Below are 17,474 nucleotides of genomic sequence, written 5' to 3' on the forward strand. Positions count from 1 at the left end.
TTATACCTTTCACTGCTACTCTCTCAACAGAGCTACCATTCTGAAGCTGATTGCTGTAGACCACATATAGTTATTCTGGGTTTTTTTTTTTTTTTTTTGCATGTGGCCAGTATCTACTCCTTTGATCTCTGTAGCTATTTGATACACTTTGCATAAAAATTCAGGAGATAGACAAATCCTAGACTTCTGCTATCTGTTGGTCCTAATAGCCGTAGAAAACACAAATGTTGGAATTGTGTGATTGCATGTTATTCTCTAAAGATTTACCTTCCCTGCATGACACAGGTTTCTGTTACTAACCTGTAGGTACTCAATTATAATTCACTCTAACTTTGAAATCTATAGCTAGAAAATGAAAACCATCTGTTGCCTTATGAAATAAGGAAGCATGTCAGAATAGATTTTAAAAGAGCAGTAACTTTTTTATAGATACATGTTGTAGGTGGGAGGGGTTTCCTTGTGTGTTCATGATGGTCTTTTTACACAATTTGCTTTTCATTTTCTAGAAGGAAAAATGGCAAGAGTCAACTTGGTATTATATCAGTGACAAGCTTTCCTATCAGCTAGTCCCAAAGATATCACAAGGTAGAACAGTGTTACTGAGTTCAGTGCGCAGTTGAAGGATTTGGATTACTTATGTACCAAACATAATAACCTTGTTGCCTGTGGCTCTTAAGTGTGCATTTACCCTTGCATACCAGAGCGCTGCTTCAGGAGGCGCCAGGTAACCCTGTATCCACGTTCTCATTTGCATCTTTGGGTACCAGACAGGGGAGAATTCTTCTTTTAAGCAGTGCAAACTTGCTAGCCCCCTCTCCAGCAAAGAGTCGAGTGGGCAGAAGGCAAGATTGACACAGCAATTTCGTGTTCCCCTGTGGTTTGCTGTCAGCAAGCTGTTACCCACACACGCCAAAGGTTGTTTGAAGTGGGCTTACACATGTTTCCATAGCAGCAGTCATCTTAGTGATTCCTCTCATTTTTTGGACTTTTTTTTTCCCCCTTTTGCTTCTCTGTTCCTCACTGATGCAGGATTAAACAAACAGCATATTTAGGTCAAGGAAAGAGATGTTTGCTAATATAGATGCTGGGCTAAGCATTCTGGGAGCGAGGTTTCTTGCAGCAGATGAACATTCTTTGTGCCTCCGGCAGCCTCTGCAGCAGGGTGACTGTCTGGCTCCGTCTTTTTCATTTTGGGGCAGGTTCTGAGATTCAGAACAATCCCGAGCAAATCACCGGAGCCGGCAGTTTTCCAGTAACCGCATGTACATCTTCTGCTTATTTATCCTTTGGTATTAACAGTGAGGAAGTCTGTTGGAAAAAATACAATACTTTAAAGATTTTGGTGCATCTGAGGTGTGTCATCTTGTTTTTTTGCACCACACCTCCTGTGTTACACTCGGAGCTCGGAATTTTTTTTTTTTTTTTTTTGTCAGGCGGCTGGGCAGGAGCAGCATTTAGTACAGCAGCTCGGAGCTTCCCTTCTGTTCTGGTGTCGGCAACTGCCTGTCGTGAAGATGGTACAGTGGGAGTCTGCTCTGAAGAGCCAAGGAAGATAGTGTGGAAATGGAGTAGAGATTGCTAGAGACCTGAGCATCCACAGCTTGGGGATGGGCTGCACTACTAGTGTGATTCTGTTTAAAGGCATCCGCACCGTTTTCGAGAGAAACTGTGCTTATATGTGCAAACATCAAGGAGAGAATAATGCCCTTGAATGCACAGCATACAATTGGACAAAAGAAGACTCAGAACTATTGATCGCCTCCTGTCTGGTAAATGCTGTCTTTTAATTAACAAGTAGTTGGTTGGGGTTAGAATAAAACTAGCCTTTACTTGTAAAGCAAATATACTCATTTATTTCAGTATGCTTATGTATATATAGCTTGCATGTGTCAGTGGGTAGTGAGTGGCCTTCAGTTTCCAATTGTGAGGTGCCTGTTTGTATGTGTGAGAATGTCATGTGTTAATCAGACCTGAAATACATGCAGAGAGAGCAGCTGGAGTAAGGCCTGTGGTCACAGAACAGTTTTCTGAGTTAGCTGTATGCGCTTACATGTTCTCAGTATAGTGCCAGAAATTACAGAGGTCAAAGCTGGTATCTAGGGTCTTAGGGATTGAACCCTCTACCTGTGATGGTGAATTGCTCAGTCCCTTTACCTCTTATCCTTTCACTTGGCTAGATTTTCCTTACTAATGGCTTGTGGTTCATCCTTTGATTCGGGGCAGAAATGTAAAGGAAACATGAAAGAAAACTGTAATGGGTGTGAGAAAGATATTTACAGGCTTATTATTTTAAATCTGGCCATTTAGAATTTTGTGAGTGAAGGCTCTTGAGAGTCAAAAGATGCTCAGTTGACATTCCTGTGATGGTTCCTCCTTCCCGGGGCACGAGGAGGTGTCAAGTCACAGATGGGTGTGCCTCTCCGCGGCCTTCTCACAAATACCAGGCTCATGAGAAAGCTCCGTGTTGGTTTCCTCCCTCAGAATGCCTTGCCGTTTTTCCTTCTGTTCTTATGGCAGTTCTTGTCCAAACAAGTGGGGAATAATACATGTGGGCGTTTTTTGTGGAGGGGGATGGCCAGCAGGAGCCCAGTATGTCCAGAGCAGGGTGTGTGGAACCCCTGAAACCTTCCTGGTCGTGGGCTGTCACCCGAGACCCGGAGGGCTGGCGTGCCACATCTCTCCCCCCACACTCCACTCCCCTCCCAGGATCAAACCAGGTCGGCCCAGCCTTGCAGGAGCTCCAAGAGAGGATGCGTCTTAGGGAGAGGTTTACATGGTGTTAGCTCTCAGAATCCCTGGGAGGAAAGGGAAAGAGAGCCTCGGATGAGCCTCAGATGCATTTTGGAAGGCATGAGTGTTACGTGTGGGCATGCAGTTTTAAGTGGTGCTGTCTTAACTATTAAATATTTTAAACTCTAAGTACTTTGGGATATGCTTTTGCGAATGACTGGCATCACAGCTGAGGAGGACTGGCCCATTAGAGTGTCTGTCCCATTGGGGTAGTCCCTCACCCCGGCAGCCCTAGGACTGCCTGGCCATGGTGCTAGACCCTCTCCCACGCCACCAGCTTCTTTACTGCTCCTGCAGCCCTCACTGACTTGGTGCTTGGTTAACCTGCCTGCGAGAGACCCTGCTTGTTTTTCCTTACCGTTTATTGCATGAGGGAATACTAAACTGCCCCAGGGCTTTGTTGGGACTCTAGGACTGGATGTGAAGCCCCGGTCCTGTGCCTCGGGTCGGATGCCCTCAGCTGCCACCCTTGCCCACACTAGCATACCCGGAAAGTTGACAAGACCACATGTGCCTGTGGCCGAGGTGCTGTGGGTGGAAGGGTGTACCCTCTCACTCCAAACTGGCCTCCCAGCCTCTCTTTCCTTGACCCCTTGGAGTCTTCTCTGCGTAACTGACAGTGGTCTCTGGGGAAGGGAAGGCAGACCATCCTTCTGCTCAGAGTCAGATCCAGAATCCTTCAGATGACTTCTGGGTCCATCCCCAGCGTGCCCCCCAGGCCCTGCTTCCTCCTCTTCACCTTTCTCCTCACTCCTCTCTCTGACCTTTTCCCCTGGGATCTCTACCCGGGCGCTTACTTGGTCCACCCTGGCCTCCTGGTGGGCTTTGCCCAGAGTTCTCCATGGCAGCGAGGCTTCCTTGCCCCCTGATGTAATTGTGCCACACCACCTGTGCACTGTTCTCTGAGTCCCCGCCATACCCCTGACACAGAGTTAGGTGAGACTAATGCCGTAAGTGTTACTTACAGTGCTTACACAGGAATAAGATTTATGATGGCAGGGATTTTTGTCTGTTTTACTGACTGCTTCTGCCTTCAACAGCCAGAACAATCCCTGACTCCTAGTAAATGCTCAGCTAATGAGTGAATTCTGAGGAAATGGTTTTATGGTCCTGAACTCGAACTTAGAGAAGCTGTTGAGAAGGTCTTCTGAAACCAGGCTTTTTTTTTTCCCCAAAACATTTTTGTCTTGGAGTTATCCTAAGAAGTTGCATGGTCCTAAGCTGGCCATTCCAGGGGTTTGCTATGGTCCTTCAGCGACAGTTGAGGATGCTATCTTTGTGTATTATCCAGACTGGCTCTGTTGAGACCTGTTCCATGGCGTGGGCTTCTGAGGACCTTCTCATCCTTTGGATTGATCCAGCCAAGCTGTTGATTAAGGGAGAATTGCCCCGTGGCCCTCCCTTGGGCCTGCTCCATACAAATTAGACTGATCCTTTGTAGGTCTTTGTCAGGCTCCTCAGCCTTGGTTAGGAGAGTGTCTGTCCTTCTTTCAGCTGACGTAGTGACTGGCTTGTGGCTGCATCTTAACTCTCAGCACGTCAGAGCGGTCCCTCACCGCTCCTCAGAGTATAACCCCCTCCCTGGCCACTCAGTACATAATAAACCGTATGGAGGAAAAATAACGTTCATGAGGCCACCACTCTTCTAGAGACTCTGAAATACTCCAGTTATCTGCCTGTCTGTCAGAATTCACTGGGGTGGACTGGCTCATTCTGGCCTCAGAGGAATTGCTGCTTCTGAACTAAGCTTTGTGTTTTTCTCTTGCCCACAGTGAAGGGCATGAGAAACATCCTTACTTAGGTGATGTCTACCACGAGGGTGTGGAGGGTGCTGCTCATTTGCTTTCGGAATGGCGAAGAGTCACCATAGTATAGTGACTAAGAGTCCCAAATCCACAACTTGCTGGCTGTGTGACTTTGGGCAATTTACCTAACCTCTCTGTTCCTCAGTTTCCTTATCCATTAGATGCAGATAAAAACAGTACTTACCTCATAAGGTTGTTAAATGAATGACTGTATCTGAAGTCCTTAGGACAGTGTCTTCGTGTAAGTTAGTGCTAATTGTTAGCAATTATAATTATTTCTATTTTTTAGTGTTTCTTTTATGAAGAGCCCTGGAAGGAATTTCTTCTCTTCATGCTCTGAATGATGGCGCTTTTCCTGAGGAGCTACTTTGTGTAGCATAAGTGCTAATCGAATTGTATTTATTTTATATACATTATGATTCACGTAACTGACCTCAGCCACCTCTTCAGTTGACTGTTAAAAGAAAGCTTAGTTTCACACACATGACCTGATTCTAACAGATATATGGGCTCTTTCAAAATGATTTGTTTTATATTTCCTTTAAACTTTGCTTCTTTTTTTCCTGTACCACTATTTTATCACTGCCTGCTTTTTCTCATCGGCTTATCAAAATACTTTTAATCTTCTTCTTGCTTATGTAAATCACTTTAAATCCCATTGAAACAAAGCAGAGCATGAATTAATAAACTAGTAGAGAACTTTGGTGAAGAACAAACCTTCAGGTTGGCTCTGAAGCAAAATCAGATGTCTTTTTTTGTGTGGGTTAAGTTTCATTTGGGGCAAAATGAGAACTGCAGCTTGGGAGACAGCACCTCAGATCTCTTTGTGAAAAGAGGCAGGGTGGGGAGATAAGTATATATGTGATTTTGAAGGGGGAGGGAGTACATGCAGTCAGGCATACATTTTTCCAGAAGGTTTTGACCAGTCTCGTGAAGCTTTGGCTAGTCATGAGAAATAGTCATCACCATGAAGGATTTTAGTGCTTTTCTAGATGTGACGAGATACAGATGTCTTTTTTTTTTTTTAATGTTAATTTAATTTCCATAAAAATCTTGTTTTGTGTAGCTTGCTTTTTTTTTTTTTACTTTTTATTTTAACATAAGTTGCCTGCTTTTTTGTTGTTGTTGTGCTAAAGGCAAAATCAGAATTAAGACGTTTTTATATCATTCAATTAACACTTACAGTGCATGTTACATCTTTATCTGTTACCTAAAAATTACCTCTGTGATTTTTTTAAGATTAGTAAAGTTGACTAAAAATCTGATGTCTTGAGTGCGGACATTAGCTTTGTAAGGCTGCAGCTGTCCGATCTTGTGCAGGAAGCTCTTTTTTTCCTTTTATGTCCAAGAGACATGAATCAGCTCGGTGGTGGGTAGTACCTGCGGAAAAGGGCTTCTCTGGCAGTTGTGGACTGACTGAACTTCGAGTGTATCCCTTGAGGCTCAGGTTGATTTTGACCAGTAATTCCAAACTATGGTGGAGGGGCAGGATTGAGTTAGGGTAGATTTTATTCCTGAGTACAGAATTTTCCTAACATTTTCTCTTTTCTAAGTAATGGACTGTCCAGGTCATTCAGGAAACACCCTTGAGGGGACTTCCCTGCTGATCTTTTGGCTGGGACCCTGTGCTCCCAATTCAGGGGGCCTGGGAACTAGATCTCACCATGCTGCAACTAAGACCTGGCACAGCCAAATAAAGAAAGAAGTAAATTAATTAGAGTGAAAAAGGAACACCCTTGAGTGCTTCTTTGTGCTGGGTGCTAGATGTACAGAAATAAGGAGAAAGCTCTCCAGTCTCCGCTGGCGGAGGAGGCCCCACCCATTGCCCAGGCACCTTCCATGAGGAGGGGCAGCTCGAGCTGAGACAAAACTCTTGTAAATCCCAGTTTTTCCTCGTCTGTGAAGGTTTGTGATAGACCCAGCCCTGTTGACCAGGACCTGACCTGTTTTCCTCATTGCCGGTGGTAGCTGCTTCCCTTCTTGATGTGTCTGTCATGGAAGAATTGAGGAACTGTGGGATTATCTGTAGCATGTTCTCGTTTTGTGTAATGTAACTGACGTGGGAGAAGCCATTCAGTTCTAACCTTGATAGCAGCTAGGATTCTGTCAGCCCTTCACAGACAGCACATTACTGCAAGTTGCAAGGGGATTAGACAAGCTCATCCTCAGTTTCTTTCATGACATGTTGGGATAATAGAGTGATAATCTTACCCATTGTAAATGGACAGTTGATCTTTTTTTCTTGCCTCCTTAAAGCTTTGAAATATTTCATGGTCCTCCTATTGAAAGATTTGTTGCACATCTTCAACATGTTCTCAAACTTTACTGCTGTATAGAATTTTATACAGAGACCACTTCAGTCTCTCCAGGCGAAACAGGCCTTCCTCGTGTGAAACACCAACTGGTTATGAAATTCCTTTGGTTTATTCTGTGTGCACCGTGCAAAGAGAACAGAGCTGAAGGTGATATGATCGCAAGAGCCTCAGCCCTGCTTGTGTGTGTCTGTGGGGCTGCGGGGCTGTGTGGATGGGTGGGCTGGTGGGAGGGTAAGGCCGAGGTTGCGGTGTAATCAATGACCAGGGTTAGTGGAGACTGGGATAATAATACACATCAGCTTGAGGCCGTGGGGAAGGTAAAGGCTGAATCTTTGTATTTTTTAGATGTTCTCTCATAACTGTTTCTTGAACTGTGATAACTGTCTTGAGGTGTAAGAAAGCAGAAATCTGCTTGATTGCCTTCTGGAACACTCCTTTGGTTCTTGGTTCGGTCATGGGACCATGGCTTTGTGTTTTCCGTTTTATTTCTCATATCCTTCCTAATGATGCCATGTGGATTTTGTTGCCTGTTTGACTGGAGCAGTAAACTCGGCTGATGTTTTCAAGGAACAGTCTGCTCTGATTCCTAGATCCATTTGCTGCGTCCTGGGATTGCGTTGCTTTGTTGATGCTGTGAGTGCAGCCAGCGCGAGCTAGCACAAGAGAGTTTATATTGTCCCTTTCCGCAGTGCTTTTTAAGAATTGACCATCTTTTTAATATTTATTAAATCATAAGCAGGAGATTAACATTCATTGTGGAAACCAAGCCTGTGGTGTTTGCTGCACAAAGATAACCACTGATAGAAACATTTTGAAGCAAACCTTCTAGGTTTTCCTGGTGGCTTAGATGGTAAAGAATCTGTCTGAAATGCAGGAGACCTCCTGGGTTTGATCCTGGGTTGGGAAGATCCCCTGGAGAAGAAAATGGCAACCCACTCCATTATTCTTGCCTGGAGAATTCCATGGACAGAAGAGCCTTTTGGGCTATAACCCATGGGGTCACAAAGAGTCGAACACGGCTGTGTGACTAACACTTCTAGAATTTCATCCATGTATAGTTTTATTCATAAAAATTTTATAATGGGTTGCTGTGGACTAAATTGTGTTGTCTCTCCCCACCCTCCTGTTTGTATGTTGAAGCCCAGAACCACAATGTGACTACGTCTGGAGATAGGGTCTTTAGGATATAATTATGTTAAAGGGGATCATAAGTGTGGGGCCCTAATCCAATAGGACTGTGGCCTTTCTAAGAGTAAGAAATCTCTCTCTGCCATGTGAGCACACAGTAAGAAGGCAGCTGTCTGCGAGCCAGAATGAGGGTCCTTACCAGGCACCAGCTGACCGTGCTGGCACCCTAACCTTGAACTTCAAGCTCCAGAACTGTGAGAAAATAAATTTTTGTTGTTTAAGCCACTCAGTCAGTGATATTTTATTCTGGCAACCCAAGTAATACATAATAATATACATGGTATTTTGTTATATAGTCTTGTTACTTGCTTGAATAGACTCACAAACATCTTTCCATATCACTGAGTACACGTTTATTTCTCATTCTTAATGGTGTCATTTCATTGTGTGGATGAGCCATTTCCGGCTGCTATTAATGGTATAACATAGATGGAGTAGCTTGTAAACAACTGCCATTTCTTTCTTTCCTTCTTTTTTTTTTTTCATATTTACTTGGCTGCACTGGGTCTTAGTTGCGATACGTAGGGTTTTCAGTCTTTGTTGTGGCATATGGAATCTTCCAGTTGCAGGATGCAAACTCTTAGTTGTGGCATGTGGGATCTGATTCCCTGACCAGGATCCGAACCCAGGCTCCCTGAGTCGGAAGCTCAGAGTCTCAACCACTGGACCACCAGGGAAGTCCCCTCCCATTTATTTCCTGCAGGAGGTTGGGAAACCCAAGATGGAGGCATCTACAGATCTAATACCTGACGAGGACCTGCTTCTTGGCTCGCAGATGGCCGTCTTTTCACAGTAACTTCTCTTGGAGGAGGCAGTGAGCGAGCTCTCTGGAGCCTGTTCTGTAGAAAGCCCCAGTCCCCTTCTTGAGGGTTCCACCCCCAAAGGCTTCCCTTTCAGACAGTGTCACATGGGGAATTTTGAGGGGACTCAAAAAACAGTCACATTGGAGGAGGTGACATTTTGTCTATTTGTTTGTTCATGACATTGTTATTCTACCAAACGTTGATTTAAGGGCAAAGATCCATGACCTTGATAATGAATGCTTGGAGATCTAACATGTGAAACTGCTCCTCGAGTGTTCTATATTTTTTAAAGATGGACTAAGTTAGGCTCTAAGGCAGACTTAGGCCTAAATTTTTACCTTTTTTTTTTGGTACCAACCAATTTGTAGCATTTTGTAAAGTATTAGTTCCCCGTATTCACAAACTTCACACAGACATCTGGAAGTGACATTTTATTTAACACATTACCCAGTATCCCATTTTTTCCAATTGTAAATGCTGTGATAAACATCTTTCCATCTGTAATTTAAACACTTGTTATTTTCTTAGCACAGACTTCTAGACTTGGAATAGCTGCGTCAAAGAATATTTGCTATTTAAGTGGTTTTTATATCTATAGCCAGACTGTCCTCCAGAAATAACTGTTTTGAGATTTTTTTAAAAAAATTGAAGACAAGAAAATTTGTTTTCTCCCCTTGTGACTTCAAGCAGTTTGCCTTCATAATGGCTTTTTATTAAGCGGTTGATGGAGTTATCTGCTCAATAGAATGATATCAATTTAGATTGCTGTATGCTTAGGCAGTAAGACTCACACCAGGGTTCAAATTAGTACTAATTTTGTCTCAACTTCTGGAAGCATGACCACTAGTGCTAAATCTCCCTGAAGAATTCTGAAATGTTCCATTGTGGAGGCTGGAATGTGTTTGTTCTGGGAGGTCTTCAACCTTTTGGAATTGGTAGCTGTTTCATAGACATTAAAGAGGAAAGAGCAGCAGAAATACTGAATAGAAACAAATGAGTAAAGGCCGTTATTGCTTTGTTCAAGTCTTGCTTTTTAGATATTCAAAGTAGTTGATTTATATTTCTCCTTCAGAAATGATGAGAAGCAACAACTTTTTTGCTTTTTAAAAGTAATGTTGATTGTCTTTCATGTTTAGAATACATAATTATTTTAGAATATTTAGAGACTACAGGGAAATATAAAAAGGAAAACAAAATCAGCCATAATCCCACAGCTCAGAATTAATTACTGTTTAGCATGTAGTACAGGCTTCCCTGGTGGCTCAGACAGTAAAGAATCCACCTGCAATGCAGAGGACTCGAGTTCAATCCCTAGGTGGGGAAGATCCCCTGCAGAAGAGAATGGCTACCCACTCCAGTATTCTTGCCTGGAAAATTCTATGGACAGAGGAGTCTGGTGGGCTACAGTCCATGGGGTTGTGAAGAGTTGGACAGGACTGAGTGACTAACACTTTAATTTTCACATATAACATGTAGTGCATGTTTTCTGATATCTTTCTGTGCTTATACAAATATAAAAAATAGTATATCCCATAAATAATCCTGATGCCCTTTCCTCTTATCATTTTTATGGCCATTTTCTTATGCCCATAGTGTTCTGCTAACACACTATTTAATATATGCTTAATATTCCACTGTAATGTATATACCAAATTTATTTTAATGCTTTTCTTTTGTTAGGCATTTAGGTGTTATAGACTATGTTTACTGAGGACATCTTTACCCAAACATATTTTTATGGGTCTATAATTATTTTTATAGGTTAGATTCATAAACATGAACTTGTTAAGACAGGAATGAAATTTTTAAAAGCTGTTTAATGCATATTGTTTTATTGCTTGATGATTGATCCAAGTTACATTCCTGTTCTGTGCTGCCGGTGTAGAACAGGTTGCTCAGTCATGTCTGATTCTTTGTGATTCCATGGACTGTAGCCCGCCAGGCTCCTCTGTCTATGAGGATTCTCCAGGCAAGAATACTGGAGTGGATTGTCATGCCCTCCTCCAGGGGATCTTCCCAACCCAGGGATCGAACCCAGGTCTCCCATATTGCAGGCAGATACTTTACCACCTGAGCCACCAGGGAAGCCCAAGAATACACCGGTGGGTAGCCCATTCCTTTCCAGGGGATCTTCCTGACCCAGGAGTTGAACCAGGGTCTCCTGCATTGCAGGCGTATTCTTTACCAGCTCATCTACCTAGTGAATATTAGTCTTGTTTTATATAGCTGATGATTGCCAGCATCATTTTGCCAATTTGAGAGGCAAAAGATAATTTTCAAATTTATATCTTTTGTCATATTCAAGTATTTCTCCGTTTTATCATTTGCCTTTAATTTTGGTGGCTCAGATGGTAAAGAATCTGCCTGCAATGCGGGAGACCCGGATTTGATCCCTGGGTTGGGAAGATCCCCTGGAAAAGGGAGTAGCTACCTACTTCAGTATTCTTGCCTGGAGAATTCCATGAACAGAGGAGCCCATGGGGTTGCAAAGAATCAGACACAACTGAGTGACTAACACTAATAGCTATAGCACTTATTTTACTAACAGAAGTTTAAATGTAAGTGATAAGCATAATAGTCTTTTCCTCAGTAATTTCTTCCATTACTTTTATGGTTAGAAATTCTTGCTTATCTCAGATCAGATATTCACCAGTGTTTTCTTTTGGAATTTGTTTTCTTGATTATTTATTTATTTACTATTATATTTGGTTCTTGCATCCAAGGGTCCTTCTTGCCAACTGGTTTTATGAATGAAGTTTAGTTGGCATTTTTTTCAGGCCATTTTTTTTCATATCTATATCTTCTTTCTTAGTGGCAGAACAGAATAGTTGTGACAGAGATCTATAATATGTACTTTCTGGCTTAAAATATTTATTAGCTGATCCTTTATAGAAAGTTTGCCAACCCTTGCTTTAGTAAACCTAGAATTTATTTGATATATAGTTTAGTCGAGGCCCTAATTTGATTCCTTCCTTACCCCTAACACTCATTTTTCTCAATTTTGTGTTTTGAATAATCCATTCCTTAGACACTGACTTGTGATCCTGTCTTCATTATATTTTCTGTTCCTTTTTGTACTGGTCTTTGTTTCTTTGTCCATTATAGAAGCAAAGTTCTTATCCAGCTGTGAGTTCAATTACAGTTTAATAAAAATGGAAACAATAAATTTGGAGAAACAAATACTACACTTTTAAGATTTATCTATAAACAGGTTGTACTGCACACATTGCTGAATTAGGTAGTCTTATAAAGCATATATTGATAAAGGTTCAGGGGCTAAGGGATAAAGACTGAGTGTAGAGATGTGTATATTTGTAAATTTGCTCTCTTGTGAAGCAGCCTGCTCATAGAGGAGATCGAGCTTGTCTTTATGAAGACTGGTGCATTTTGGTGAAAGCAACATTCCAGCGTAGCAGCTGCATCCTCAGGTAACCTTGGTTTGAATCTACATTTTTGTGTATCCGGTCTCTGCTAACAAAAGGAGTCCCAGCAAACTACAAGCAGAGGTACTACCAGAGCTTCCAAACTAATTGTTTGTGTCTGCAGGAAGTGTATCTGTATCTTAACAGATGAAGAGTGAATTCTAGTTTTTCCTTTAAGATAATTCATTTCCCTCCTTACCTACATTTAAATGTGTGTTAAGTTTTGGACGTGCATGCGTGTGTGTGTGTGTGTGTGTGTGTGTGTGAGAATCTGTATTTGACTGTGTCTACTTGTGTATGTGTGTATGTTTTTTGTTGTCATCTCAGTGCTGATATATTGGATAAAGTATTAGTTTTTTCATATGTCAGTGAACAATCCAAGGCTTTATCCCAGGGTGCATTTCAATAAACATCTGTTTTGCTGCCAAAGAAAAACCCATATTCTAGAAAAATGAAGTAGATGTGACTTGTGAGCCTAAGCAGAGGGACATGGAGTTAGTTGCCAGTGGATAGGCTTTCTCTTCTCTTCTGGAGTAGGTTCTGCCTTTGCAGGGTCTGTGTAATGAGAGTTTGCTTATGTTATACAGGTCTAAGATGTGGGCTTGGTGGCAGGCAGTCCTATTTGTGAAGAGTTTTACCCTTCTGCACATTTGCTATTCCTTGTGTTTTCTGGGCTTATGAAATAGCATCATTAAAGCATTGTAATAGCATCATCAAAGAATTAGTCTTATAAGTTACTCTTATTTCTCTAGGGTTTCTCTATTGTTGTAGAGCAATCAGAAGAGAACCCAAACTTTTTTTTTTTTTTCCATTACACTGGAAAAAATGTTTTCTCTGCTAACAGCATGTGCTGTGCTAAGTCGCTTTAGTCATGTCCAGCTCTTTGCGACCTTATGAACTGTAGCCCACCAGGCTCCTCTGTCCATGGGATTCTCCAGGCAAGAGTACTAGAGTGGGTTGCCATGCCCTCCTCCAGGAGATCTTCCTGACCCAGGGATCGAACCCTTGTCTCTTGTGTCAACTGAATTGACAGGTGGGTTCTTTACCACTGGTGCCACCTGGGAAGCCCTCCTAACAACATTTCTGACACCAAATGTGTGGGGTTTTTTCCCTCACATTAAATAATTTGGACTCTTAACTGCCCAGATCTCATGCAGATCCCCACAGGTCAAGGGCTCAATTCTACAAGACTTCCTTCACTTCATATATTCCCAGCTTGTCAGCTGTGCTTCTGACTCACCAGCTGTTAATCAGTCGGACCTCCCCACAAACCCGCACTGCCTTGGATTTGATCATTTGCTAGAAAGGCTCACAGAACTTAGAAAAACACTTAAAACACTTCCTATTTCTGGTGTGTTAGAAAAGGTACAACTCAGAAATAGTCACATGGAGGAGCTGTGTGAGGCAGGGTGTGGGGAAGGGCTGAGGGGTGTCCATGCATCTCCGGGCAGACCTCTCTTCTAGCACCTCTGTGTCTTCACCAGCCCAGAAGCTCTGCAAACCCCTGTGTTAGGGTGAACACGGCAGCTCCATTAGGTAGGGGTGCGTGCATGCTAAGTCGCTTCAGTCATTTCCGACTCTCGGCCACCCTAATGACTGTAGCCTGCCAGGCTCCTTTGTCCCTGGGATTCTCCAGGCAAGAATACTGGAGTGGCTTGCTGTGCCCTCCTCCAGGAGATCTTCCCAACCCAGGAGTGGAACCTGCGTCTCCTGTGGATTGCCAGCAGCTTCTTTATCCCTGAGTCACCAGGGAAACCCCTATTATGTAGGCACGATTGATTAAATCATTGGCTATCAGTTATTGAACTCAACCTGCAGCCTCTCTCCCGTCCTGGCAAGTCAGGGAGCAGAGCCAAAAAATAAGACTCTGTATTCACCAGGTTGGTTCCTCAGGTAACCAACCCCTCCTGTTCTAAGAGTCACCTTATTAGCATAAACTCAGGCATAGTTGAAAAGGAGTTATTATGTATCACAGGGTACTATTCTCACCCCTGTTACTCACAGAATTACCAGAGTTTCAGAAGCTCTGGGCCAGGAAACAGGGCAGAGAGCAAATACATATTTAATACTATGTCACACCCGATAGCCATTGGATGCCTGCTGAAACAATGGTGAATGGCCCGCTGTCCGTGCTCTCAGAAGGCCTGGTGAACTCCTAAGTGGGGTACAGTGTGATGGGGATAAGCCCAGCCACCACGAGAAAACCTGCAAGGGACTCGTAGCTCACCTTGGGGGCAGAGTGAAGGAAGGAGGAGGAGATGTCTTACTTGAGTCTTGAAGGAGACAAAGAAGTCAACCAGATGAAGGGGTAAGAGAAGGACATGTCTGCAGAAGGAGCAGAGTCCCAGGGAGGTGGGGGGAAAGCTGAGACCTCCTTACAGCTGCAGAGGGGGCTATAGAATCAGAAAGGGGGAGACTGGAGGCAAGGGGGACCAGGGGTGAAAGCTCTGAGCATCCAGACAAATTTTCTCTGAAGGAGGTCATGGAGGGAACAGGTCAGACCAGAGGGATTTTCTCTGGAGCTAGAATTTACTTGACTGTTGCACGCTGGAAATAGATGAGAGAGCAGGGAATAACAACGCCCAGTTTTCTGACTCGGAGAAGGCAATGGCACCCCACTCCAGTACTCTTACCTGGAAAATCCCATGGACGGAGGAGCCTGGTGGGCTGCAGTCCATGGGGTCGCTAAGAGTTGGACATGACTGAGCAACTTCACTTTCACGCATTGGAGAAGGAAATGGCAACCCACTCTAATGCTCTTGCCTGGATTATCCCAGGGATGGGGGAGCCTGGTGGGCTGCCATCTATGGGGCTGCACAGAGTTGGACACAACTGACACGACTTAGCAGCAGCAGCAGCAGCAGCAGAAGTCTCCTAACTTGGGAGGTGGTGATGCCATTAATCAAATGCAGGCACGGGAGAGGAGGGATGGGTTTAAGCATAGCTGGCATGGAGCAGAGGAAGGAGAACAGATCACCGGTTCTCTTTTGGTCTTGCTGTGTTCAAATGCCAGAGGAGCCTTCAGGTCAGGGACAGATTCAGCTTTTGTCGGGCCTGAAGCTCCTACAGTTAAGAGCCCTCTTTAAGAGAACTAATAGGAACTCTAAAGACCAGCTTAGATACAGGACTCTGGGAGGGGCTCTGCCGGGAAGGGTCCTGAAGTGTGAGCTTCAGTAATTTCCTGTGAACCTCCTTCTGCGTCCGGGCGGATGCCCAGGCTCCTGGGGGTCCTTTTCCCTCTCTGGTGTCCCCTGCTGTGTCCTTCTGCATGTCAGAAAACCCCCAGGTTCCTCTCTGAGCTGCAGGTGGGTCGTCATCTTGTGTAGACTGTTCAGCTCAGTTCAGTCGCTCACTCGTGTCCGACTCTTTGCGATCCCATGGACTGCAGCACGCTAGGCCTCCCTGTCCATCACCAACTCCCACAGTTTACTCAAACTCATGTCCATTGAGTCGGTGATGCCATCCAACCATCTCATCCTCTGTCATTGTCCCCTTCTCCTCCTGCCTTCAATCTTTCCCAGGGTCAGGGTCTTTTCCAATGAGTCAGTTCTTCTCATCAGGTGGCCAAAGTATTGGAGTTTCAGCTTCAGCATCAGTCCTTCCAATGACTATTCAGGTCTGATTTCCTTTAGGATGGACTGATTGGATTTCCTTGCAGTCCAAGGGACTCTCAAGAGTCTTCTCTGGCACCACAGAAATTAAAGTTAACCCAAGGGTTACCTCAATGTGAGGAAGGCCTGTGCTGTACCTTCTGACTCATCAGTGGAAAAGGTACCCTTCTTCCCCCATCTCCCTGACACACAAGTGAAACAGAACAAAAAGCCACAAAAGGCTTTTATAGGCCCAGGGGTTTGGTTTGTTACCACTCTCTATGACCAAGAGAGCACAGTGATGTGAAGTTACGTTCTATTTAGATCATCAGCGGGAATTGGCGGCCATGTGTATACATTGAACTGCGTGGCACTTCCAGCTTTTCCTGTTAAAGAGTTTTGAGGACTTATTTTACCTAAAGCCTCTTAGAATGAAGTCTTTTAAGTCAAATTTGTGTGGTCTCCTGACAGAGATTAAAAATGTTTTCATAAGAGCCAGTCAATGTAAGGTAGCACATTTAGATAATAATTCCAATAATGTGTACACAGAGAGGTCTCTAGCTGTAAGAGGGAGTGGAGAAGAGAATGTAGAGTCATTGTTTAGTCTGTGTCTTTGTTACTTGGCTGCAAAGCCTTTTCTTGCAGGGAGATAATTACTGACATTACCAAGGACAAGGTTACATTTGGGTCAAATGTCTTCTCTCCTGCTGCACCTTGGCCTTTGGAACACTCCCCCCAGCCAGTGCCTCGTCCTCTGGGCAGTCGCCCCCACCACCAGTGTTCCAGAAATCTACCCCCACTCTCCTTTCACTGTCAGTCTGCGTGTGAATGATCTCAGCTAGATGTTAGGCTCTTATCTGATTAAAACATTCACACCGTGGTATAAATAGCTCACAGAAATGTATCTGTCAAAGGGTGTTTGCACTTTAGAGGGGAGTTTCTAACTAAGGGGAGCACTACAGATGATGGGAGATTTTGGAGCCATTTATCATTCGTTTTCAAACTGCAGAACTGAATGGAGTTTGTATGCTAGTTCCTGTGTGTATTTGGGGTTTTGTTTGAATTATAGGAGGAGAATGTTTTTACCTCATTTTTCTTTCCCCCATCCCCCTCCTCCACCCCCAGGTAGGCACAGGTTTTCTACATATGTTTATCTAGTAGCTGAGTCGGTAAAGAATCTGCCTGCAATGCAGGAGACCCAGGTTCGATTTCTGGGTCAGGAAGATTCCCTGTAGAAGGGAATGGCAACCCACTCCAGTATTCTTTACTGGAGAATCCCATAGACAGAGGAGTCTGGTGGGCTACAGTCCCTGGGGTCCCAAAGAGTCAGACGGCTGAGCAACTAAACCACCACAGCACAAACTTTAAATGTTTAATTGGGGAGGGGGTGAGATTTTCAGTGATGGCCTTATCTGCTGCATTTTGCCACCTGCAAGTTACCAAATTCCCAGAAAGAAGAGCATCTTGGAAATCTAGCACGTTGCTTTGGAAAGGTTGGCTCCTGCTCTTGTGAACTGAAAATATCTGCAACTTACATCACTGGGCCTGAAATCCCAGGGCC

The 17,474-nt window shown here is 43.8% G+C and overlaps 1 protein-coding gene across 8 annotated transcripts in view; it reads left to right on the forward strand.

Moving 5' to 3' along the window:
- The first annotated feature begins 75 nt into the window (after positions 1-75).
- Positions 76-17,474, forward strand: part of DOCK9 (dedicator of cytokinesis 9) — a 254,190-nt gene continuing 236,791 nt past the window's right edge. For 3 of the 8 annotated variants that reach the window (XR_824484.1, XM_010831507.1, XM_010831508.1), the window contains exon 1: positions 76-1,769. Coding sequence is in view for 7 of the 8 variants with exons in the window: in XM_010831507.1 (XP_010829809.1) it covers positions 1,608-1,769 (162 nt within the window). In the remaining variant the exon portion in view is untranslated. The remainder of the gene's footprint in view (positions 1,770-17,474) is intronic. The other 5 variants (XM_010831496.1, XM_010831500.1, XM_010831501.1 and 2 more) reach the window with 2 other exon arrangements.

The sequence above is a fragment of the Bison bison genome, unplaced genomic scaffold (assembly GCF_000754665.1).
Source record: "Bison bison bison isolate TAMUID 2011002044 unplaced genomic scaffold, Bison_UMD1.0 scf7180017864527, whole genome shotgun sequence".
In the NCBI taxonomy this organism is placed as follows: Eukaryota; Metazoa; Chordata; class Mammalia; order Artiodactyla; family Bovidae; genus Bison; species Bison bison.